General features: G+C 40.9%; 1 protein-coding gene across 1 annotated transcript in view; it reads right to left on the bottom strand.

Moving 5' to 3' along the window:
* Window positions 1–27383, bottom strand: part of PCMTD1 (protein-L-isoaspartate (D-aspartate) O-methyltransferase domain containing 1) — a 1015226-nt gene that overhangs the window by 134737 nt on the left and 853106 nt on the right. Inside the window, exon 3 of the mRNA XM_044061706.1 lies at window positions 5319–5490. Coding sequence (XP_043917641.1) covers window positions 5319–5490 — 172 coding nt within the window. The remainder of the gene's footprint in view (window positions 1–5318; window positions 5491–27383) is intronic.

Raw genomic sequence — 27383 nt, 5'->3', positions numbered from 1 at the left:
TAATGTATTTAGGTTTACAGTTATAGACAGAATCATGGGCAATAGGGCTAATAAAGCCAGATGGCACAGCCTCCTAAATTCAAAGGAAAAGAAATGGATTATTAAATTAGGTGCACTATTTTCACCTGGATTAAATGCGCATTTGTGAGGGATCAATGGTTGCTCAATATGTTTCAATGTGCATAGTATTTAAATGTGCTAATTATCATTCATTTTTTCAACACTGAAAAAGGCTAAGTGAGATTTCAGCCGAAACCGGTCTGTTTTTATGGATTACCTGTTTTCTATGGGATTCCTATTAAAGATTTGCAGTTTGCCATTGTCTGCTGGCTTGGTTTTCTTGAGATAACCAGATAACCTAAGTGTGATGACTGCAACAGTGAAACACAAAGAACATCTCCTATAACCAAAAGGAGTCACAAAGGCTGACCCTCTCTCTAGCGCTGGGAGTCAAGGGCACCTGCCAGTAACCCTTGTTAAGACAAGTGGTTGTAAGATACTTAGCACCACCCAGCTGCTCTGGAGTCTCATCTGTCCTAGGCATTGGCTAAGCATCTGACTCTGTGTGACTATAATTTCCTGTAGTCCACACAGAACCTAGTGCTGTCATCCTTCTTTGGCACCAGCACCAATGGGGAGGGCTAGGGATTACTGAACTCTTCAATTACCATTAGTTCCAACATTTCCTGTATCTCCTCTCTCAGAGTCTGTTTGACTCTCTCAGGCATCCTATAAGGGGCCTGCCTAATAGGGCTTTGGGGTCTTGTATCCACCTGGTGTTGCACCAGGTGAGTGCACTCTGGTTTCCCAGTGAACATGTCCCCAAACTCTTGTAACACTGCTCGGATTTCTTGAACCTGGTTAAGAGGTAGCTGCTGGGACATTGCTACCCCTTCCACTGAGGTGGCAGTCTGAGACTCACTGAGATCATCAGTCACCACATCTCCCTGAGACTCCTCCTGCAAATACTCAGCACAAGGGCCTCCTTATCATGGTAAGGTTTCATCATGTTAACATGGTACACTTTGTGCTCCTGCCTAGCAGTTCTACCATGTAGTTAACATCACTTACCATTCTTACCACCTTGTAGGGTCCCTCCCAGGCTGCATGCAGCTTGTTGTGTCTGACAGGAACGAGAACGATTACCTGCTGCCCTACAGCATACTCTCTAGCTTGCGTATTCCTGTCATACCATACCATTTTCTGCTGCTGGGCTTTTGCCAGGTTTTCCAGGGCCAAGCCCATGAGTTCCCTGAGCCTTGTTCTGAGGTTTAGGACATATGCCACAACAGACTCCTTGTGAGATTCACACTCACCTTCCCACTCATCTTGAATTAAACCTAGAGGTCCCCTCACCCTATGCCCATACAGCAACTCAAAGGGTGAAAAACCAGTGGATTCCTGGGGAACCTCTCTGTTAGCAAACAGGTGGGGCAAATATTTGTCCCACTCCCTCTTAAACTGGTCTGCAAATGCCCGTAGCATGGACTTGACTGTAGAGTTTAACCTTTCAACAAGACTATTAGTCTGGGGATGGTAGGGGGTGGTCTTCAGGTGCTTCATCCCATAGTACTTCCACAGACAAGCCAGCTGGTCTGACATGAAGTTGGCACCTCTGTCAGTCAGTATTTCTTTTGGGAAACCTACCCTGCTGAAAATCTCTAACAAAGCATTTGCAACCTTTTCTGCCTCAGTGGAGGACAGAGCCACTGCCTCAGGGTATCGTGTAGCATAATCCACTACCACTAGGATACACTTTTTCCCCTGTGGAACATGGAGTACTCAGAGGCCCCACAATATCCACAGCTACCCTCTGAAATGGCTCCTCAATCACAGGCAACCCTCTCACCTTCTAGCCCTCCCTCAGGGGTCCACTCTCTATACAGTAACCCTTTGTCCAGGTATACAGATTCCCCCTTCCCTTGAGAATCAGGTGCCTCACTAGCTACCTGCCTCAGGCCTTGCAATATAGGGTCTGAGAGCTGTGCCTGTCTCAACTTTCTCTTTGTAACCCTTCCCAGCTCCCCTCCAACAGGAAGTCTGGCATCCTCTGACAGTGGTGTCTCACCGTCAGCCTGGGTACTACTACTCACTTCTACTTTTGCAGTCACTCTGTCCAAGGGAAAGTCAGTTCCCACAAGCAGCTGTGACTCACATTCAGTCTCACTGCTACAGAGTAGCTCACTCCCTGAAGTAACCATCTCACCAGTTCTGGCTGCAAGTATGCAGTCTGTCTGGGTCTCCCCAAGGCTACCAGACCCATATGCTTGTCTCCAAGCCTGACTGCATGTAACTGCATAAACACATGGTATTGCCTCATCAAAATCTTTCCCTATCAGGACATCTGCAGGATGGTAGTTCAGTACCCTTGTTGTCTCAAGACAACCTACTACTGGCATTTTGTCTTTCCCACTTACTGGCTCTCTCACGTTTTGTTCCCTACTTTGCCTCTATGGACATCTGTATGCCACATGGCCCCACTGGTTGCATTCAAAACATTTAACCCTAGCTCCTGGACGTATACCTGTACTACTGGCTTCCCCTGCTACTGGCAGATTCTGTTGCGGCAGTCTGTGCTGCCCACCATGTATTCCTTTAGACCTATGAGCAGTACTGGGGTCCCTTTCCTGTGCAGTGATGCCCTGGTTGCTAGGTATAGGTCTCCCTTCTTCCCCAACTCATCTGAAGTAGCGCATTGTTCATCAGCTAACCAGATCCTCATGTCCTCAGGCAAAGTGCTAAGGGCTTGTTCCCTCACCAAAAGGTCTACCAGACCTTTAAAAGTGGTGACCTGACATCCACTCACCCACCTATGAAAATAAGTGTTCAGTTCAGCAACATATTCACACACACTTTCATCTTCCTTGTGGCTATGCTCATGAAACTTTTTCCAATACGTTTCAGCTGTTAGCTTAATAAATTCTAACAAGCAGTTCTTAACAGTAGTATAATCAAAACATTCCTGATCAGAAATTTTAGACAACACATTTACAGCTTTACCATGGAGTAAGGGGGGTCAGGAACTGTACCCAGAGCCTTTGGTAAACATCATACTGTTTACATACCCTCTCAAACATGTGAATGAAGCTAACAAAATTATCCCCCTCTGTAAAGTGCAGAAGAAATTTACTGAACTTTTGTTCATCTGGGGTCCAGTTACTCCCCTCCCCATTACCTTCATGACTCTGGCAAAGAGTCTGCATCTCCTTCTCATTCTGCCTCTGCCTTTCCTTTTCCTCAGCTTCCACGCATAGCAGTTTCTCATTCTCCTCAGCCTGCAAACATCACATTTTTTCCTTGTCCTGACACTCTAGATGCCTCAGTTGCTCAGTTACTTCTATTTCCAAACGCCTGGCCTCCAACTCAAGTCTCTTTAGCTCCAGATGGATTTTTAAGTCCTCTGCAGAAAGATTGAGCTGTCCATTCTCTGTGTGTGGTACATCTCCACTGCCAGTCTGATAGTCCTCCTGGATGCTGTTTTCTGATGCAGCTGTGACCAATGCTGCAATCATGCCCACCTTAGTCAGGTTTCTGTGCACCAGTCCCATAGCCTGGTACATCTCAGCCAGCTGACTCCTTGTCAGCTTTCCGTACTCTTCTGCTGACATGCTGCCTGCTCTCCTTGACTAACTAAGCTAACAAAAGAAATAAAACAATTGTGATCTGAACTCTGAGTATTCACTGCAAACGCCTTCAGTGATCACTGTACACAAGCTACAGAAATTCACACTACCCACAGCACTACAAGCCAATTAGTATTTGCCAACCAATTAATATGTGGTGTGGATATCCCACCACTGCCAAACAATTAATATGTGATGCCCGTGCACTGGCCCAAAAATCAAGGAGCCTCAATCCTCACCACTAACACCAGTGAGGGGCGTCCATATAGGGAAAGGCTAATAAATACACACACAGTAAAGTACAATTTCCCTTAACAGCACACAGAGATCACAGTCAGTCTGGGGCTGGTGTCTCCCTTTCTCTCCAGGTCCCCAATAAGACTCCCCACTGGCACAGCTATAGGGTCCAGATCTCAGCCTAGTGGGCAAGCTAAAACCTCCAGCACCCTATTTGTCCAACCAATGTTTTGTGTCCCTGCCCAAGTAGCTGACATACACACACTGAGAACAGTTATATACAACCACACAGACACACCTGGGGAAGGCTAGCACAGGTTCTCCAGCTGTGCCCCTTTTACAAAGACTATATAGTAGTACCACTTGCTACCACCCACTAATATTTATCAGCTACTAAAAGGCCCTTATGAAAGAGTGTCCAATTATACTGTGAATTATTATCCAAATGGTAAGTGTGACTGAACAGCAAGGCTATTGGAGTGGCTTTGTACAATATCACTAAATACATGCAATGTACTCTTAGAGCTTAAATTACCTCTACACAAAACAGCCACAGTTGACTGGTTTAAAAACGTTTAATAATATATAATAAAAACATAGACAATACTTCTTACTACACAGTGCTAGTCAAGAGTTCAGAGATCACAGAGAAATACTTAAAATAATACAGTAGAAAAGTTCTGACATCAATACGGAAAAAAAACTAATCTAATCTTCCTAGTTCCTACTATACCTAAGAGAAAGCACAGTTCTAAACTAAACTTACATAGAGAACACAGGCAGAGTGCTGGTGAGTTGGATGTTTTCAAGACAAATGCTCAATGCCCTCATTCTTTCTGTCCTTAAATTAACAGCACAGTATATCAGTGATTCATTTCAGATTACATCATTTCTTTCTGGTTCCCAGGCTAACAGAAACTCAGAGGTTAACAGACCTTTTGATCTTGCAGCTGGTCAGGAAGCCAAAGCAACAAAAGAAATTATACATGTAAATTCTAGCCATTAACTCTAGCCTCAAAACAATAGGCAGAATGCCTCCCTCTAGACATCTCGGTTCCGAGTTTTAGTTCAAAGAATTTCACAATGCTTGACTTATCAGCGTTCTTACAGCAGAGTACATTGTTGTTACATTTTTTTCAGTTCAACATCCATACAGTCTATTCACATTACAAGCCTGTGGCTTACACTAATATTTACAAATGACAGAATTATCTACAAAAGGCTATCTAGCTAGGCTGGCAGCCTTCACCTATCTTCACACAAGGGTAGAAAAAAAAAGAAACAGGACAGAAGGGATCAAGCTTGTACAGGAGCAGTGATAAGGAATGAAGAACAGTACCCTGGAAATGTAACAGTAAAATACGATACACATTAATTAATAGTTAAATTAAAACGTAACTGTCTTAAAATGTACATACTATCCAAATTTAGAAAAACAGTACATAATAATTAAACCACCTGATCTTCTATTGGCATAACAAGAATTCCTCCAATATTCAACATGATTTTCATGTAGTTCTCATGGTCCTTCTGTACTCCAGCTCCACAATATATACGATCATACTGATGGCTATCAGATGCTATTTCCAGACAGTTGCCAACTACAAACAATGGCTCACAGAATTCAAACCTAGAGAAAATGAAAATATGTTCTGAATGAACTTATGACTTAAAAGTAATCACTACATGTAAACCCAAATGGAAATACAGAAATGTACTTATCAGATACAACAAAAAAATGTGAACTGTATATGCCCAACATTGTATAATCACAGCCATCTTCTCCTGCTATTACATGTATGGCACAAGAATATTCAATGACAAATGAAAGAACTATAGTTAACCGTTGAGCTTTTTTTTTTTTCTTTTTTAATAACTCAAAGGCTGCAACATCTGTGTTATATACAGATGTCGCCCTTTTATTGTTAACTGATTCATTAGTAGTTATCTCCTGTAGCAGACTAACTTCTAATTTAAACAAAACAGGCTAGGTTTTTGCCTGTTTCATACCACATTATTTCTTCACAAAAAATTATACACAAAGTCAAAAATAATGGAGACACAACTAAAATTAGGGGCAAATTTTCACTACTACTGCATTTCATTTGAAAAATTAACAGCACATCAGGTTTTACATCAAAATGCATTTTCTGAACAATAAGAAGTATGAAACCCTAATACCTGGCATTACTGACTATAATCATCAGTGATTTACCAGAAAAATCAAAAATGTTATGAGGAACAGGGCAAAAATATCAGGGAAAATCACAGATGTTCTGCAAAATCCTGGACAGTTGAGAGTTATGGCTGGCATATTTTTTGCCTACATTGTAATTTAATACCTGTTTTGATTTTTTCCTCTTGATGCTTTAAGTACATCATAGCTGACAAAGGGCACCTGTGGTCCAATCCACTTACCAACTCAAAACAGAAGTGCTAGAAAATACAGCAGAGTGATAAACTACTGACAAGTATGCACTCTATGACGTGACCTATACAGCGAGTAATCACCAAGCTTTCCTTGAGATCCACCCTGATAAAGTTCTTTCAGTCCTGTGCTCACGTACTTGAGGCACATATGTTCTCCAATGGCACACACACCATCATCACACCAAGCTAGCAGGACATGTCTGGCAACATGGTCCTTAGGTGTCTCCTCAACCCCTGGAACACACAGAAATTGTACTTAAAATGCATCTAAACTAGAGAAATATGAAAAATTACACAATTATAAACTTGTACTTACAGGGTATCCAATACCTGAAGTTGATAAAAGAAAAGCCTAACCACAGGGAGCAGCAGCAGAGCACTCTAAGTATTACAGAAGGCGTTATCAAACACTTACTGACAAAGTGAACGCTTGTATATCTGTAATACCTTTCTGGGGACTTTGCAGTGGGAAATGGCTGGGTAGAACCCCAAGCAGTACACAAACTGCGACGGACACAAGAGCTAGACAAACTAAAAATTCATGTCTGAGATGCAGTTTAAGCGCTAAAGGAAGGTAGACATCTCCTGATGTGAGCATTCAAATAATATATGATGAATAAACATATCAATGACTATGTGATCGTGGCACAAATGTCTTAAAAGACACATTCTTGAAAGGGACACTAAAAGCAACAGTACAAATGTGGAGGGGTCTCTGACTACAATGGCCAACATCTTATCGGTGATAAGGTAACAAAAGACAAAGTTATTAATTTAAGCATAATTGTAAAGACTTTGCTACACCACAACCAACCCCTCTTTTTAGCAAAAAAGACAAACAAGCTAAGCAGCTGATGTGTGCACCTGAGGAAAACCCGGAGCTAACAATGCATCTCTAAGGTATGAAAGGCCTTCCATTCCTGGGAAGAAAACAGGAGATAGACAGACTACCTGAGGTACAAGCTCAATAACCTCTTTGGGCAAGAAATGTGGATTATTCTTGAGGGACAACAGGACCTTGTGAAAGACTATCTAGATGTGGAAAGCTGACAAAAATACATCTTCAAAGAGACAATCATAACCAGCTTGTTAATCATTAAATACAACTGCCAAGTAGCAGAAACATTCTTCAGCTGAGGGTAGTGATGCATCACTGCATCATATCACTTCAAGAACTGCTTTACAAGTCTATTTTTCCCTTTACAAGCCTAATTTTGAACAAAGTTATCCACTAGGGCATGATGCACTAAGATAACAAATGAAATTACACTGGCCGTGGAATACAACAGTTCTCAGACAAGCAGGTATCTATTAAATAGACGGTATGCAATGTCAATTACAGAGAAAATGTGAACTTACCATTAAGAATTAAATCATCTCCAAGTAACAGAAAAAGAAGTTATGTACCTACCATAACATTCCATGCGAGTTGTCCATCTAGCCTTCATTCCTACTGATGGGTTTGGAATTGATTCTCAGTTCCGTCTCGGCCGGATACAAAAGCTCGAAGTCTTCAACCAGCTCGTGGCAAACTCCCTACCCCATGATGCACTGGTGCTTCCCTCAGATGTTGTTTGCTGCAACAATTCTATGTGCTAATTCCTAATAGATTCAACAGTACTGAACAGACTAGAGAAAGATCAAAGTACCTCCATGCCTCACCTCAGGTTCTCAGTCCTCAAGAAGCCTGGTTGGGTGTTGGAGGGTGGGACGTAAAAATGAAGGTGAGACGGACAACAAACATGGAACGTTATGGCAGGTACATAACTTCTTTATGTGTAGTTGTCCTATCTCATCTTCATTCCTACTAATGGGATAGAGTCCCAAGCACCCTCTTTCTCGGGTGGCTCACAGGAGTATGTTCTTCAGGACAGTGGAACCAAATGAAGCCCTGTCCCTGGAGGCCATATCTACTTTGTAATGAGTGATAAAGGTATGAGGTCTTGACTAAGTGGCTGCTGCACAGATGGTATCTATTGGCAGTTTGGCAAAAAAGGCTGAGGAAGTGGAGACAGTTCTAGTTAAGTGGGCCTTTATTGTGTCCTGTAATGGTTGATTCACTGAATTGTAAGTAAAGGAAATACAATCTGATAACCATTTAGATAATGTGGTCTTTGCTACAAGAACACCTTTCCTGGACTCTGAAATGGTTGATCTGTTTTCCTGAAGTCCTTTGTTCTATGTAAATAGAAGCGAAGCTGTCTGTGTACATCAAGTTGGTGCAGCATGTACTCTGCCTTATTGCCATACTTAGGGAAGAATACAGGTAACTCTATAAACTGATTCAAATTTGTTTGCCGCTAGACAAATGGTTTTTCATGTGATATACTTTAGGTCACATGAAGAAGCTGGTTCAAAAGGTGGTAAAATTATTCGTGATGGAACAAAATTTAGATTCCATGGGGTAAGAGAGGTTTTGATGGGTGGTCTTAAATGGATAGTGCCTTTCAGAAAGGCTTTTGAAAGTCTAGGACATGACATCACACTCTTCGTCCCCAAAATGAAAATTCGAGATTGCTGTTAACTGAACTCGAATAGTTGCAGCAGCTGCTCCCTCATTGAAGCGTTTTGTCAAAAATTCCCAAATAGAAGATATTGGAGCTAAATAAGTATTAATATGATTTCGTAATGCCCACATTGAGAATCTTTTCCATTTGCTAAGATACAACTTCCTAGTGCAGGATTTGTGACAGGATGTCAGCATATGCTGAGCTGCAGGTGAAAGGTTTTGAAGCCTGGCTATGTTTGGAATTGGAGCAGCCAAGCTGTCAATTTGAGGGACTGAAGGGATGGATGAACAGCCCCGGATGAATGAATAAGAAGGTCTGGAACTGGGTCCAGGATCCAAGGTTCATCCAATAGATGAGGCCAAAGGATGGGGAACCAAACTTGGCGAGGCCAGTAAGGGGCTATTAGAATTAATGTCCTTCCAAGAGCACTGGCTTTCTGTAAAACTTTGGGTATCAGTGGCAATGATGGAAATGCATAAAGGAGACCCAGGGGCATCCCCTGGAGGGGGAATTAGGGCAAAGTAGCTGCTGCATTAAGTGCTTGAGGGGGTGGCAAAAAGATTGCAGCAAGGCTGGCCCCATTTGCGGAATATCATGTCCGCCACTTCTTTCTTGAGGAACCACTCATAAGGCAAAAGAATTGCCCTGCTCAGTTTGTCTGCTATCACGTTGGACCTCCCCGGGATGTGCATTGCTATCAGAAAACACTGGAAGGAGGATGCCCACTGCCATACTCTAAAGGTCTCCCGACATAGGGGATAAGATTTGGTTCCTCCTTGTTTATGTACCAGACTATTGACATGTTGTTTGTCTGGACTGCAATAGTCCCAAGAGGGAGAGAGTCTTGAAAGGACTGCAATGCTAACTACTCTCATTTCTAGGACATTGATATGCAGGTGAGCCTCGTGTTCTTTCCATGTGCCTTGGGCTGTTCTTCCCTGATAATGCCCCCCCCCCCACCCTATCAGGGAAGCATCTGTGGTCACTATGGCTGTAGGATTGGGGAGAACAAAAGGACGGCCTATCGTTATGCAATCCGATGTTAGCCACCATGGCAGGTCCTTCTTGCAGGAATTTGTGATGATTATTCGATGCAACATTGGTAGTTCTTGAAAGGACCACTGCATGAAAAGGAGCCATTGTAGTATCCGCATGAGCATCTGGCCTAGCGGTATTGCAATAACTGCTGCCATTGTACCCAGTAATTTGGAACTTTCGAAGCCGGGGCTTTTGCATTTGAGAGGAGGGTCAGAACCTGTCTTCGAAAAGCACAAATCCTGTCTGACAGACGTTTTAAGGTCACTATGGTGGTGTCCAGATCTGCTCCTATAAAAACAGTATGCTGAGATGGTAATAAGGCAGACTTTTCTAAGTTTATGGTAATCCCTAAATTACAGCATAGATTCATAGTGGTGTCCCTATTAACAAAGACCTAAAAGGAAGGCCACGGTTTGATTTGACAAAAACACACTCAAAAGAGGAAATCGCCAAGTGCAATTAAGGATAAGGAACTATCCTAGCTAGAGAAGAAAAATAGCAACTGTAAATATTAGAATAATATATATATATCTAACGAGAACAAACAAAAACACTTAGCCAGAGCTGGTGATTCACCCGATCTGTTGCAGCGGCAAACGAGATCTGGGGGAAGCACCAGTTCATCATGGGATAGGGAGTTGGCCATTGTCTTCATAAACATGGGGAACATATACAGCTCAGACTGGGAATGTCTGCACAACTATCGATGTCAACATCTGAAACCAGGCACTCCTCAGCAACACTGGGGATACAAGGAACAGCTTTGTTTTTCACTTTGCTAAGCTTGACTAGCACAAAGAAAACCACAGGGATCCTGGAATACCTTCTCTTTTATTAAAAGGAGCATGCATCCACTGCCCTCTTCTCTCTGGCATATCACATTTTATCTTTTTGACAGACTGCACTCTGAGGTGCTGGACACCTAAAAAGATATCTCTAATTCATGACGTTAGCACATGACTATGATTGTGGCTCAGGAAATCTGCCATGATACTCTTCTCTGTCAAGTGAATTCCATTTAGGAAACTAATCTACAGCTCACATCCTATCTGCACTGACTTCCCTGCAGAACTGGTACAAGTGTATTCCACTCTGTTAATTATACCAAGAACTGGTTATTAGAACTCCCCAAAGTGGGCTTACATTTCTAACTCCTTTTACAATAAGCAGCAATACTCTTGGCTTGAACAAGTTGACATTCAGCCCACAGTCCTGGGATCTACACCTTCATAGCACTACTGACTATCACAACTGAGCTTATCAACCAGATAAGGAAGCTAGGTTTAACAGCAAGAACAAACCCCTGTTCTAACCAGTGGGAACAATCCATCACTAAACAGCACAGCCAGTGGAGTCTCACATCTAGGGGAAACCTGTGACAGTACAATGACTCTGTAATTACAGACACCTTACAAATCCAGTGAAGCACCTTGAAACAGAAGCAAGCCAAATATGAAGATGGTGGCTATCATCCAATCCATAAGATGCTGGTGAGAAAGGGAATTTTCTCATTTTTACTCCCTACTGGAAAATCCAAAGCCACGACCTCTTGGTCTTTCTCCTTGGGCAGAATGGAACATTAGTACAGAGCATTGCTCCAATGAATGTTCTTCAGTACATCAGAACCAAAGTATAATGCTCTCAGTTTATAATTCTCAGAAACTGCAACCACAGTAGTGTGCAGAAATGGCTTCTGACCAGAAATCCTATTATGGAAACAACACAAAACATCCAAATACAGAAACACCAAAATGCCTTTCAACTCCATTAAGGAAGTAATGAAAATTAAGAAATGTTGCTTTGGTCCACTGACCGAAAAAGACATGTGAATACTGACATGATATAATATATTTTACTGGGCCAAAATAGATTTTGTATTACTCGATCTTCAGGGCTGGCAAAAGCCCTTCATCTGGAGTTAAGTTACTGATATGAGATATAGTGCTTACACAGTCACTTGTGCCTAGAAACATAAGTATAGAGTTTATTTAAAATTGCCCCCCCCCCCCAAAAAAAAAAAAAAAAAAGACACTTGAAACATGCCAGTGTGGAAAAAAAATGTGCAGCTCAAATATTAATGTGACTTATACACCTCACAGTCAGACACGTTGAGTGCCTACATCTAATATAACATGCACATTTTTTTTTAAAACCATTATTTATGGCTTTGTCCAGATTTCTTGCTCTAACAGGTTCCAAGGTATGCCTGGGGATAGTCCAACAAACATAAATGACATTCACTGGAACTCAGTATTACCATTTTTAATTTAAATGTCACATGTTGAATATGTCCACTGCTTGATACATCAGGGACTTGAAGTACCCAGTCTCTCACCATTTGCCAAATATACCAAATTCATTACTGACAATTTGTCGTCCACTGTCAATGACTACCACTTCTGCTATTCGTATTTTGCAAAAATGGAGTTAAGGACAGCTATTACTATTTGACTTATTAACTGTATTAGTTGCATAGTTTCAAAAACAAGAACCACTATCACATAGCAAAAATGTACATTTTGAGCCAAAGCAAGTCTACACCAACTTAAATACAGAGTAAAACCTCTGACTCCTGAGTCCGTATTGTTTACACACTGAGACTGAGACTTCTGAGCATTTGTTCAACTGCAGTAGAAAAATGCACAATATCAGAAATTCATTCTTTGCATGTGCTCAAGCCCAGATGTGACTGGATTCTACTAAGCAGATCCTTTCATAGATGCGAGGGGAAGTATTAAAGTCTCCCCCTTAAAAGACAAACACTACAGTACTGGCAGTTTATTTATTTTACATTTATTCAACATTTGTTAGCCAGGAAAGTCCAACTTTGTAATAAAGCCAATTTTCAGTGGAGACCCGGTCAGAAAAGCTCCAGACACATGTCCTTCTTTGAACATGGAAGGAAACCCTCACGAACACAGGGAGGACATGCAGACTCCACACAGAAGGCACTCCAGCCGAGAATCGAACTGAAGAACCTCTTGTTGTGAGGCGGCAATGCTGCCACTGCACTACTGTGCCGTCCAAGTTCATCTCTCATAGAAAATAAACTCTTACTAAGGGATTATATGACTGTCTTGACACAATGACACCACTCAGCAGTTGCAGCTCATAACTCATTCCAAGTGCAAGTTCTAAGTTCTTGCAGCTTTTCAAGAACATTATATTAGATAGTGAAACAATCCACAGTGTGCTGGAGTCTCATCAAATACTCCTTAGGCTTCTTTAGGTATGTTTAGCTTTAATGCATCTTGATACATGCATAAAGTAATCAAGCTTGTACAGGTGCTGCAAATTTATAGCTCTGTAATAAGGGTAACAGTCTCTGGAACCTTGCAGATGCTTTATGTAGAGCTTTATAAATTATGCAATGTAATGATTTATGATCTGACTCTATTATGATTCTTTTATCATGAATACAAATGTGCTGCTTCTGACAGCCAACACTATGGCTACCATCTCATTTTCAATAGGAGCACAGTGTTGTTGAGAATCTGTCAAAGATCTTGACTCTTACGTAAACAGTATAGCTTCCTGCAATAAAACTGCACTCGGTCCCTTCTGGATTACAACCACCTGCAGTGTGACAGGTTGCAATACATCACAAAAGTTGAACTTGGGTGCTACAGTGACCAAATACTTCAATGAATCAATGCTACTGTTCTGGAATGCTGACCAAAAACATTCCACATCGCTCCCCAGAGGTTTCATTAACAGCACTGTCACACCAAATAAGTGGAATAAATTAAGACAAATACTAAACATGTTTAGAAATTGCATTAGATATGCTTTGTTATTTGATATCTGCATATTAATAATTGCCATCACTTTATTTGAATCTATTTTAAAACCTTATAATGATAAAATATGGGCCTTTGTGCTTTTGAGTGAACTTAAAAGATTTGGCATTTGCTTCAGTGCAGTCTTACGTCATTTGCTCACTTGACATACTTATACACTGATCATGTTCTGACTTGGTGCCTGGCCTAAAATGGTACTGATGATGTTCATTACACAATTCAGCCCTTCTAAATTATTAGCAACAGCTCTCTGGATGACTTCTGGGGCCAATGTGATTCAAAATGGCAACTTCAGAAATCTACAGCTACCAAGAAGTGTACTCATTTTACAGGGGTTTAGCTTGGGTATGAGTGGTCAAGTATTTGCAAGCTTCCTCCAATAGGGACAAGGGTGGTAGACCAGAAACCAATTTATGACTATCCATCCTCTGATCCAAGCTGCCCTTAAATAATTGCAGGGAGGTTTGATTTTTCCCGTTGATAGTGAACCCTAGAGAGGTTAGGGTTGTTTGTACAAAGAGCAGGCCCTGTAGTAACTTCTCTTTGTTGTCTACCTGGATTAGGCAGTAGTCCACATAAGGGTAAATCTGGACGTTTTGCTGTCTGCAGAAGGCAACCACTGGGGCCAGGCATTTTGTGAAGACCCTGAGAGCCATAGATAAGCCAAAGGGTAGCACAGAGAACTCAAAGTGTTGTGAACCTGCTCTGAACCATAGGTATTTTCTGCAAGACTCCCTTATGGGTATACGAAGGTAGGCATCCTTTAGGTCTAGGGTGGCTAGCCATGCATTTTTGCCCAGCATTGGTAAAAGTTTTTGAAGAGTTAGCATCAGAATCCTGAAAGATGGTGAGAGGTTGTTGTTCCTCATATGAATCAAGGAATCTGAAAGTTCAGAATCCGGCTCTGTGTGAACTTCAGGGGAAGTATCCCTCTTTCTTTTAGGAGGAGTGGCATTGGCTACTCCTGATGAAAGTGATGAGGTCCTCCACCATTTTCAGTAACCGTGTCTGAGGCGGTGGAGGAGGAGTAAGATGGCGACTACAGACCGTTTTCTTTGGGGTGGTCTTGTTTTTAGACCTTGGTAAATCCATTTGTCATTGGGATGAGATAGTCAGAGGTGACGACATCATTTTTTGCCTTGAATCTGTTGTGCAAGAACCTCCTCAGAAGTCGTAGCGGCTCAGGACCCAACTGAAGTGGAAACAACTGAGGGATCGGATGACGAAGCATTCTCCGGCGCCATAACAGACTCCGAAAGGGTCGCGGTAGAGGCCTGCAAAGGAAACGAGTCGGGCATCAGGGGCTGCGAATGCACCTCACTGAATTCCTGAGAACTGACGACTTGCTTCTGGGACGGTCGTCTGAAGGCTTAAGTTTGTGAGGTCTGTCCCTATCTTTTCATTTTTTGAGAACATCCACAGACTGCTGACCGACGGATGCCATTTCTTAATGCGAGGAACTACTTTGGAAATGCCTGGCTACAAATTCAGCTCTATGGTGAACAGTCCTTGAATTGAAAAGTGCACAGAACCAGCAACGGGGGCCTAGACAAGTAACGCACAAGTTATGGAAGTCTCGGTGTGGTATTTTATTTTCCAAAGCGGAGACAATTATTGACTTTTTCTGACATCGGTTAGTGCCAGAAAAAGGTCCCCAATGGGGTACTTAGCTTTAGTTGTTTTCAGATTCAGCTTCCACTCTGACAATGACCGACCAGCACAGACGCAAACTGCTTTTGCTTCAGACTCCACGGCAAGAAAGATTGATGTAATGGCGCCGGCTGCTCTCCTTTATACCACTGATGACCTGACGTCAGTCCACAGGTGACAGAGCAGCCTCCACAGGGGAAAAGCTTGACTCTGGTATTCGGGCCGACCGAGGGCTACCCAGCAGGGATAACCCCACAAGTGATGACTGCAACAGTGAAACACGAAGAACATCTCTATTTCACTTGGATGGGTAGCTTGTTCCAGAGAAGAGGTGGTCTCTGAGACACATACCTGTCTCTTCAACATGTCTTTTTGATTTTGCAGATAAGGTTAAGGTCCCTAGATCTGGTGTTTATGGTGATATTTATTTTGTGGATGTGCAACAGGTCCAACAAGGGCTGGAAGAGAGAATACCTTTAATGCCAGGCATAGATCACCTCTCAGCAGTCTATAGGAGATAAGTACAAGGAGGCTTTGAGGTGGTGCATGAAAGACATATTGTTTATACCACATATTCTTTTTCTGAGGAACAGCTTTGTACACTGGTCAGGTACACATCAAAGGAGCCATTTTACTAAACAAGTGGTCTAATGAGGGACAAGTACAATGGAGGAATGACATATTTGCATATAAACTGCACAAAGTAGAATGATTTTGTTACTACACAAAACAAATGATGGTCAAAGGCCAAGTCACAGTCACTACCAAATCCCTGACCAAAGGGTCAACTCTTGGGATGTATTAACAATGCAGCAATTTCCAGGGGTGGTACATCTTCTGAAAGATACTATTATGCATTTTTGACACTGAATTTTAGGCTGTGACTCCAGCACCAGTTATTAGTCTGTGTCAGGCCTTCCTGAAGAATGCTTGCATCTTTGGAGGACTTTACGACTGTACTAAGTTTGCAACTGCCTGCTAACTTGAGTTAGCTAGAGGCCTTTGACATTGGCCTTGACTTCAGAGAAGTAGATGCCAAATAGGAGTGGTCCCAGAAACGAAACCTGGGGGACTCTGCTAGCAACTGTCCTTTTTGCGGTGGTACACTCACCTATCCTGACTTCTTGTGTCCTATCAGTGAGCCAGCTGGCTATCCAACAAGTGATGTGGGGGAGGGGTTACATGCAATTTCAAGAGCTTGTTAATAATGCTTTGGCCAGGTCAAGGTAGGCAGAATGCACCATTTTGCCCTCTTTCATTGCTTTGGTGCCTTTCTCATAAGAGACCACCAAGTTGAGAAGGCATCACCAAACTTAGTTGGATCCAATGTCTGAAGGTTTCCTACATTATTTATGATCCATCTTTAATCCATGATTATTCTTTCCATGGCCTTACATACGAGACAAGTTAGGTTTATGGGTGAGTAGTTTCATGGGTCCATGGATTGATGGCCCGCCCTTGTGCACAGAGATTAATAGCCGCAATCATCCATTCACTTGGCATGAAGCCTCTTTGGAGGCTTCGGCTAAGTAATGCTTCTAGGGGGCCCATTAAACCATGTATTGTGTTATTAAGGAAGCATCCTGGGATATTATCTGGTCTCATCCATGCTGCCTTTTTGGCCTTAGAGAGTGTACTGAGGACCTGTTCCCTAGTGAAAGCTGGAGGGACTATGGAGAAAGCTGGGTGGCTTTGGTAGTGTATTTTTGGGGTTTCTGAGGTTATATGTTGTAATTACTGCCTCTGGGGAGCCTTAGAGGTTTTGGTTTGGGCAGATTACTTTTAATAGCCTCAGCATATGTAGGTCTATGTGTTCGTCCTGTAGTGTGTGGCAGGTATTATGAAGTTATGTGTGCATTTCTGACAACTTGTTTGGTATTTGTAGTGGCTGTGACAGCCTTGCCTCCAGACACAATGAGTAAAGTCCATCTCTCACATACTGTAAGTGAAGATCCGCAGTTCCAAGTATTTATACAGTGAGATAAAAGGAAAGTAATACCAAAGGATTTTGTGTTCTTCTTTGTAGAACCACTGTGAGGGAGAAGAGATTTGCCAGAGTGATGTCCATTTTCATGCTAACCTAGTGCTTTTTGAACATCATTCTACATGCTCAGGAACACTTGGAGATAGTTTTATAGATAAATTGAAATTCTAAGCCTATGCATTCATTCAGGCACTGTTAACCTTCACTGCACAACAAGCAGCACTGAGATGATTTCATACAGGAAAACAGAAACAGTAAACAAACATAACAGCCCACTCTCCAATCACCATACCTCTCAACCTGCAAGCCTTAAAAAATCATAACAGTGGCTTTATAAATCATAGCAAAAGGTCAAAAACAGGACAGTCGTCTTATTTGCCACAAGAGAAGGTATTTACTTAATAGACCCTGTACAGTTAATGGTAATGAATCTTTACAGAGGTTCAGTTTATATATTTAACAGAGTACATACCTATAAACGGGCCTGAATTTATGAGGAATATCATAAATCTAGGAGGAGGACCATAACCATAGGGCTACGCCTAAATCAGAGCAGATAAGATGTATGCCAATCACAAGCAGCACACTCAAAGGTTTCTCTACAGATTTTTCAGTACAGAAAAAGACCAGGGTACACTCTACTCTCATTAGAGGGCAAGCCTAACTTCTCTAATTTCAAACCACCAAAAAGAAACACAAAGTGCAGTAATTACCCAAGTTACACAGTAATTAAGGGAAACCGTGACACTTTGAAGTAGGCAGAAGTGCAGAACACAGCAAAAGATTACAGTGGCAAAAGTTGCGACACTAAATAAAACTGCAAAAACTCTGCAAATACCGCACACATATAACAGCAGCACTTGCATAGTTTAAGATATAGAGAAACACAGCTATGTAGAATACTTATCTAGCTGTAGATTAATGTGAATTAAAAAAAAAAAAAAAACAGCACTTTGAAGCACTTAAAGCAGAAAAACTATGCAAATAATGCAGAAATATAGCAACAGCTGTATACCACAAGACAAAGTGCAAAACAGCACATAAGACCTGACTCCCTAGCTGTTTTTATTCCTTTACTTACTTGTTAACCAGGTTAAGTCCACTGGACAGAACTTTCCCTTTCTGGGTCTTCCAGGAAGCACTGCCTGAATAACCAGGTTAAGTCCACTGGACAGAACTTTCCCTTTCTGGGTCTTCCAGGAAGCACTGCCTGAATAAGTGAATTGATCAGATTCACATAGTAGGCAAATGGGGGATGAAGGAATCAAACCCTGGACTAAGCAGCTCATTAACCATTTGTGGCCTTATTAGTTAGTTAACTGTCTTATTATTCTGACTGTGCCTTCTTGACATTATCAGACTCAGTGTTCAAACCTGTCGCAACATTATTAACCTCTCTAAAGCATGACGTTTTATAATCAAACCAAGCTCTTCATAAGCATTATGCTCCAAAAATGTTCATTAATCTAATGCTACTCAGCAGCATCCGTATTCTGTAGTGACTCCATGAACGGACATCATCACCCAAAGATTACTAGGCAAGTAAGGAAGAGTAATATACTACTAAGCATTTCTTGTTCACCCCCCCCCCCAACACCCCTACAATTAAGATAACCAATCTGCTTACTGAGTGTCTTGAATGTGGGGAAAGCTGTAATACCCGGGGGAAAAAATGTAAATATAGGGAGGATAAGGAGACTCCACAGATAAGGCACCCCTGATGACAATCAAACCAGTGAACCTCTCGCTGTGAGATGACAATGCTGCACACACTGCCAGTATTTGGTTACTTCAAATCAGTCTGAAGTGGCAGGACTTGAAATAAATTTGTATGAATAATCTAGCCAAACATGATCTTTAGGGTTAAATGTACAATGAAAATACAAAAAGCAAGCAAAAAGATGAAAAGCATGCAGTTAACATTCACATACTTGAATGTGGATTCAGACAACATATTGCACTCAGCCCACGTGTCTTAACTTGAACAATACAAATGCATCTAATCTTCAGGTTTTCTGTCTGCAATTACTTCTGCTGTAATTAGCAAACTCAGCTGCATTGATTTTCACTTCTACAGCTTCCATCGCCACCAGTACAGTTCAATGTATTCACAACATTCATCACATGCACTTCTACAGTGTCAATGAACATTTCTGCTTCATTCTGACCATTAGATTCTATAGTGTTTTATCTAACTCCTTCAACTAAGACTACAAACCCTTTTTGAATAAAAGCTTTACATCAGGCTTCCTCATGTCTGAGTCTGCAATTCTTGCACTGGTATGATTTCTAACTCATTTGTTGCTGGGCAGCTTTCTTGCCTGTCATGTGGTCACCAGACTCTAACTCCATGTTGTACCTGCAACTTCAAACCATTATAGACACTACTGGGACAACCAAAATGGAAGAAGAGTTCTAACACTGAGATACTGACACTATCGTGACTTGGCTAAACAACTGGCAATGTAATGACACACGAAAGCAAGGCAGAATTACTAAAGCACTTGTGTATGACAGAAGCATAAACACCAAAGTAAGAATAGGATTATCTATACACTAATTCTAAGCCTGCAATATTTTGAAGAATTCCCCTTACTCCAAAGTACTGCAATCTCAAAGTTAGCATAAATAAAGGGTATAAATGCAGGGGTGCAGGGAAATGTGCTTTCTGAGCATCAAACATGAGTGTCCTGAAGTTTTGTCATGCTAGCTCTCTTAAACAGACAATTATTATTGCTTCACATATTCCAATGTGTGAGGTAAGTTTACTGAAACCAGAATGCACATTACTCCATTCTTGCTAATTTCATACTTAAAAAAGGTACACTGACTTTGGATCTAAACAGTCCCTCTAGACACCACCCATTTTTCTTCTCTTGCAAGTATGGCCACTCTGCTGTCTGCCAGTCTGGATATCCTGCTTCTCTCAGCAGTTCCTTGTTTTTAAACACTAGTTTCTCACTCTCTTTCTCCTATTAGGGTTACCACCTGTCCCACTTTGCGAGGGACAGTCCCTCTTTGGGACAGTTTGGGCAGTTGTGTCCTGCAAAAAAATTGTAAAAATGGCAAATGTCCTGAGATTTTAGGACAAAATTATTTCCCAAAGTTTATGTAATAGTTGCATAAAACAGTTATTCTCTATCTGAACCACCTAAATGTTATAAGAAACAGAATAAGCAACTAAAACATTACAAGAATAAGCTTTTATATAAGCAAAAAAGTGAAGTTCTGTTCTTCGTACTGGCCGGGGGTATGTTTCAGCCTGCAAAATCTGACGTTTGCACCAAAAATGTCCCACTTTGGGCATTTGAAAAGGTGGCAACCCTATCCTAGGTAGGAGTTTGTGAAAGAAAATAAGTGCATCACACTAACATGGCCTAATGTAGAAGGTGTCCGACATCAGAAGACTGTAGGTTTGAATCCTGCTGTGGTCATCCAAAAACAAATCAACAATTTTGTCTGCCAATTGGTGCAGACGTTTAAGGCTTGAGCAGCAGTTCCTATGGTACACGGTTCGATTCCCTTAGCTCTCATCTGCCTACTGTGTGGGCCTGCCTTGTTAACAAATGGGTATTACTATTATTAACCTCTCCTTTTCTACTGGGAATACCATACCATTCAAGTTCAAGGATATTAATTTCTTTACGTACTTGTTGCTCTATTCATCCCCTTTTTATTTCACCTTTCTTTTTCTCCCTTCCTAGCACATATTCACACTCCTACTAGCTTACCAAGAGCATGTCTCTTCCTGCTCCATTATAAATTTCTGGGTCACTATGGTCAGAAACTAAAACAATGTGCGTGTCTGCCTAACAATATATCTTAGTTTGATGATCCACTCAAAAGCAGTATTACTTTTGTTCGGACTCAAAATAAATTGATGGGATTAAACATACTGATGCGACTCTTTCCTCTCTCCCAACAGCACTGGGTCATTGCAAAAAGGGAAGATAAAGAGGCAAAGCAGTCCCAGGGTGTGATATCCTGACCAGGAGAAACTGAAACCAGGGGTGCCAGGCAAGGGCGCCCGCAGGCAGGTGCAAGGGGGTGCACTTGCACCCCCCTGGATTTTCTTAATTTATCTGATGAATGATCATGTTGAAATAGAAAAATGTACTGGCAAAAAAACCACACATTTTTCGATTTTCAACTTTTTTTTTCCCCGTTAAACCTGCATCATTCGGAAGTTCAGAGGAGATGCTGATATGCTATTGGAGGTTGCGGTCATATGATATATGACGAGCAAGCCTTAATTCCTCCTCAAACTCGATCTCCTACCTTTCCGACCATTGACAGTTAACATAGCCAGCAGTTATCCAGATTGCCAGTGGCAGAGTGAGAGTAAACCATGAGATTTGTTTTTTCACCAGAATCAGAAAGAGCTTTTGGCTCAGAAAAGATCAACAGATATGTCGTGCGTGCAGCACTTAAGGTACGTTCTGTCATAAGAAAGAAGCTCCTACTGGTACTTTTTATATATACATAAAGCATGAATATGTGATGTCAACTAAGCTTCTAGCTTGGCGCCAAAATGTTTAAGTGGCACATTTGACGCAATTGAGTAGTTTAATTTCCCCTCTTTACTTAAAATATACTGAGGAAAAGTTCGTCAGTGCAATACATATCTCATTTTCTTAAAGAAAAAAAAAAGCCAAAATCAGGGACAGTTGAAACTTGGTTGGTCTTGAGTGGAATGGCTGCGACCAGTATTTGGTAATGGTTCACAATTTAGCTGTTTTGTGACAAAAATGTATATTCCTTTAATGTAAAGCCCATAAACAAACTAGGTTGAATGAGTGAATTTAATTTATGTACGGTCACGGTGTTAACTTTTGGTTGTATGAGATTCTCATTTCTTCTTGGTAGGTGTGATGGCGTTGCTCATGTCTCATGCAGAGAGGTTTCTCAGTGCCTTTGGCTTCAAATGCATTTAGACAAACCCCGGAGTCTGTCACTGAAATGTCAAAGTTTAACAGCGTTGTACCTGGGGGGGCTAGAAGGGATGGTATGGGGAATACATAAAGCATGAATATGTGATGTCAACTAAGCTTCTAGCTTGCCAAAATGTTTAAGTGGCACATTTGACGCAATTGAGTAGTTTAATTTCCCCTCTTTACTTAAAATATACTGAGGAAAAGTTCATCAGTGCAATACATATCTCATTTTCTTAAAGAAAAAAAAAGCCAAAATCAGGGACAGTTGAAACTTGGTTGGTCTTGAGTGGAATGGCTGCGACCAGTATTTGGTAATGGTTCACAATTTAGCTGTTTTTGTGACAAAAAATGTATATTCCTTTAATGTAAAGCCCATAAACAAACTAGGTTGAATGAGTGAATTTAATTTATGTACGGTCTACGGTGTTAACTTTTGGTTGTATGAGATTCTCATTTCTTCTTGGTAGGTGTGATGGCGTTGCTCATGTCTCATGCAGAGAGGTTTCTCAGTGCCTTTGGCTTCAAATGCATTTAGACAAACCCCGGAGTCTGTCACTGAAATGTCAAAGTTTAACAGCGTTGTACCTGGGGGGGCTAGAAGGGATGGTATGGGGAGTTATGGACAATAAGAAATGATGTTGCAATACAAATTATGAATGTGCAGTTACTTTGGTCTCTCCATGTTATCGAAAATCATTTGCGCTAGTTGTATGGTTGCTGTCTTTGTTCTGTTGTTAATCTGACATTTTTATTTAAACCTGGCTGCGGGGGTTGTGTTAATATTATGTGATAAAACAGACCTATTATTACCCTTGTAAATTTCAAGTAGAGAATACATCTCAACATTTTGGGGGGATTGTTGATCGGTAAATGGAAGAAATAGAACAGAAGAAGCGTAACGTAAATGATAGCCCGGATTTCGAATTAATAGCCTGAAGGGAAAAAGAATTAACAAACAAGTTTACCTGCACATTGCAATTAAACCACTGTCACCTAAAGGATGCACATAGCCCCTTGTCACTTCCCCTAGTGCTCATGTAATGATGGGGATTTATTCTTTGGGGCTGTGGATTTAGGATGTGTAACAGGGAGTCTGTGAAAGGGGAGGATGCAACCTAGTGAGGTGTTTATTCTATGTGCATCTGGTAGGGGAGTCTGTAAATGGAGGTATGGTAGCCATACTCCCCTCAACCTACCCACAGAGGATGGCTGCATTCTACTGGCTTGGGTAGGAAAGCAGAAAACAAAACTGCTCTTAGGAAAAGGTGATACAGGCATGTTTGAAAGTAGTGCATCCATTTGTAATGAATTGACTTTGGCTGCATAGTAAGAACAGGTGTAGTAGTAGGAGCAGCAGGTCTTCTAAAAATAATCTAGAGTCCTATTTAGATACCTGTAACTCCATACAAATTCCAGGAGGAGTAATTACTGGGCACATTGCGGGTCCTGAGAAGAGCACTTTTGGCTGACATCAAAGATTGAAACAGTACTGATTTGATGAACTTTAATTGTACTTTGACTTAGGAATGGGGTACATTCCTGTAAAGGTATTAGAAACCCAATAGATTTGTTCTATCCACTTTCTAAGGAGGTAGGATTTATATCTGTAACTCATACCTCTCAACTCTGAAGATTTTCACAGAATGTCCAGATTTTTGCTTTACATTTTTGGTCTATTCCTTATAAATTTTTTTTTTGATGAGCTAAGGATTAAAGTTAATAAATTACATGCATTTCAGTTTCAGACTTCAAATCTTTCAGAAAATGCATTCTACCACAATGTCTTTTATTCTAGCAACTTTCTAAATGTGTCCATAGTTTAGGGCCTTTGTCCCCAAATTCTAAGTGGTTTGTCCAGATTACTTGTGCTAAGAGACTTGTGTGTGTGTGTGTGTGTGTGTGTGTGTTTAAGAGGAAGGTAGTATACCCCTCAGTTATCCAGGTTTTTGTAGAATGTCCAGATTTTTCACCCATATTCCACCTAAAAAGGATTTCAGTTGCTAAACAGTGACAGACATTTTGAGTTTTAGGTTTCATATCCTTTAGAGAAATGCATACTGACACAAATCCTGTTCTAGCAATTTTAATCTGACTGTCCCTATTTATTTAGGTTTTCTCCAGATTTCTTGCACTAACAGGTTGAGGTGTGTGTGTGTGTGTGTGTGTGTGTGTGTGTGTGTGTGTGTGTGTGTGTGTGTGTGTATATCTGTGTGTGTGTGTGAGAGAGAGTGAGTGACATGACCTAGTTAGAGTTAGCAGGTGGAATTTATTTTCGTCTACATTTTCAAGGAATTGTGAGCTTCAATGAAATAGAAGTTTACTACTACTCATGCTAGGTCTGCTTAAAATGTGCAACTGCTTTGTTTAGCAAATGGTATCTCTATTGTGGTACAGAGTTTTAAAGCAGTGTTAGCAACACAACAGGTAGCATGCTTGCGTGTTGATACAGAGGGCTGTAGCTTCAACTCCCACATCATGTAAATTTGTATTTTAAGGGGTGGGTAGGGAACTGCAATCCTTTGAAACTCTTTTTCAGCTTGTCATCTATTCCCTATTGCAATATACCATCTTACCATTTCTTTTAATGTAACATAGGCAATTTATTCTTCAAGGGCAACAGACACTGAATTTGTAGATGAAACACTGACATACAAGTTGTTTCATAGCAACAATCTCTTCATTAGTTTCAGATCTTTTTAATGTGGAATTATTCATATGACTTATGCAGAGATTGTGCATATTGACTGATATTGGTGGATTGTAATGACAGAAGTTTGAGTGGCATTTTATGGTTGAAATGTTCGAACTAGGCAGTTTGTCATTGCTGGCTCATATGTTTTGTTTCACTGCTTAATGGAAAAATGTTCAAAACTATAAATTTAAAACGATTCTAACAAGTGGTGCTGTATTATACAAGGGATATAATTCAATTATTACATATTATAATTAATACAATCAGGAAGGTGATCACAGTACTTGTCCATGTTCCTAAAATGTGTGCAAGAGGGCCTATGATTTGAAAACAGCCCAAAGGTAAACTTAACCCACCACAGCCCAGATGCATTCTCTTTGAATGTGGGTTTCAATGCTGTTTCAGTGAATGTGAGCTCCAAAGGCAGAGAAACTAATGGTAAATCTGTTTTCATTGTAAGACTATTGCTTTGCTTACCAAATGTCGGTGGTTGTGCTATAAAATTTGAAATAAATGTTGTAAATTAAATCCAAATATCTTTACTCGTAGAAGTAAAGTATAAAAAGTAGGCATACTGAGAGTTTTGAACAGTATTTATGGCAACTAGGAAGAAATAGCCAAGTAATGGGACACTGCAATGGCTGCGTGTGGGAGGGCGCTGTGGTGTGGGTCTGAGTTTGCACCCCTGCAAAAATCCTGCAAGCTCCCTTGACAGAGCCAGGAGTTTCTTTATACCTTTCTGTCAAAAAAAAAACCCAAACACCAAGTTCAATCTGAGTTTAAAGTTGTTGTAACTTTGACAAAATCTATTTATGTACATTGTCAAGGCTGGAATGAGTAAACATTGTAAAAATATTTGGAAAGGACAGTTTGACAAAATCTCTAAGGGAGGTAGCATACCCCTCAGCTGTCCACATTTTTGCAGACTGTCCAGATGTTTGCCCCATATTCCTCCTAAAAAGGATTGAAGTTGCTAAATAGTTTTAGACATCATATCCTTTAAAAATGCATACCAACACAAATCCTGTTATTCTAGCAATACCAACACAAATCCTGTTACTCATGAAAGCAATATTTATAATCTGTCCCTGTTTATTTTAGGCTTTATCCAGATTTCTTCCACTAAGAAGTTGAGGTGTGTGTGTGTGTGTGTGTGTGTGTGTGAGAGAGACAGACAGACAGAGAGAAATGTCCTAGTTAGATCTAACAGGTGGAATTGATTTTAAAATGCATTTTCAAGGAATTGTGAGCTTCAAGGGAAGCAAAGGTTACTGCTGCTTATGCTAGGTCTGCTTAAAATGTGCAACTGTTTTGTTTAGCAAATGGTATCATTGTGGTATAGAATTTTAAAGCAGTGTTTGCGCAGCAGGTAGCATACTTGAATCTTGATGCAAAGGGCTGTAGGTTCTATTCCTACAGCATGTACATTTGTATTTTAAGAGGGTATGGTACTGCAGTTCTTAGTATGTCCTCCTTTGGATGAGTCACCCAATAACTATGAACCTGTTTTCAGCTTGCCACCCATTCCCTATTGTAATATACCAGCTTACCATTTATTTTAATGTAACATAGACAATTTATTCTTCAAGGGCAACAGGCACTGAATTTGTAAATGAAACACTGAAATAAAGTTGTTTTCTAGCAACAATCTCTTCATTGGTTTCAGATCTCTTTAATGTGGAATTATTCAGATGACTTTATGCATATTGACTGATTGGTTGATTGTATGACAGAAGTTTGAGTAGCCCTTTATGGTTGAAATGTTCTGAATTGGGCAGGTTGTCATTATTGGTTCATATGATTTGTTTCATTCCTTAAAGGAAGAATGTTGAGAACTATAAATTTAAAACACACTAACAAGTGGTGCTGTATTATACAAGGGATATAATTCAGTTATTATATAGTATAATTAATACACTCAGGAAGGTGAATCAAAGAAGTTTTGCATGGTTCTAAAATGTGTGCAAGGAGCTTGATTTGAAAACTGCCCAAAGGTAAACTTACCTCGCCACTGGCCAGATGCATTTTCTTTGAATGTGAGTTTCAATGCGGTTTCAGTGAATGTGGGTTTCAAAGGTAAAGTTTTAATGCTAAGTCTGTTTTCATTGTAAGACTATTGCTTTGTTTAGGTTTAGTGAATGCCTATCAGTGTTTGTGCTATAAAATTTGAAATAAAAGTTGTAAATGAAATCTAAATATCTGTAATCATTGTAGAAGTAAAGCATAAAAGAATATGCACACTGAGATATTTGAACAGTGTTTATGACAAAAGGGGAGAAATATCCAAGTAACAGGACACTGGAATGGCTGCATGGGTGGTGGGGGCAGGGCTCTGTTGTGTGGGCGGGGCTCTGTTGCTGCATGGGCGGGGTTCTGGGTTGTGTGGGTGGGGCTCTGGGTTTGCACCCCCCTGCAAAAAATCCTGCGGGCTCCCTTGGTGCCAGGGCTGTGACTGGGTAAAGTAATGAAGCAAGCATGCTCTGAT

Source organism: Protopterus annectens, chromosome 2.part0 (genome assembly GCF_019279795.1).
Source record: "Protopterus annectens isolate FY-2018-M chromosome 2.part0, PAN1.0, whole genome shotgun sequence".
Lineage (NCBI taxonomy): Eukaryota > Metazoa > Chordata > Ceratodontiformes > Protopteridae > Protopterus > Protopterus annectens.
Note: the sequence above shows the minus strand (reverse complement) of the source record. Positions and strands in the feature narration are given on the sequence as shown.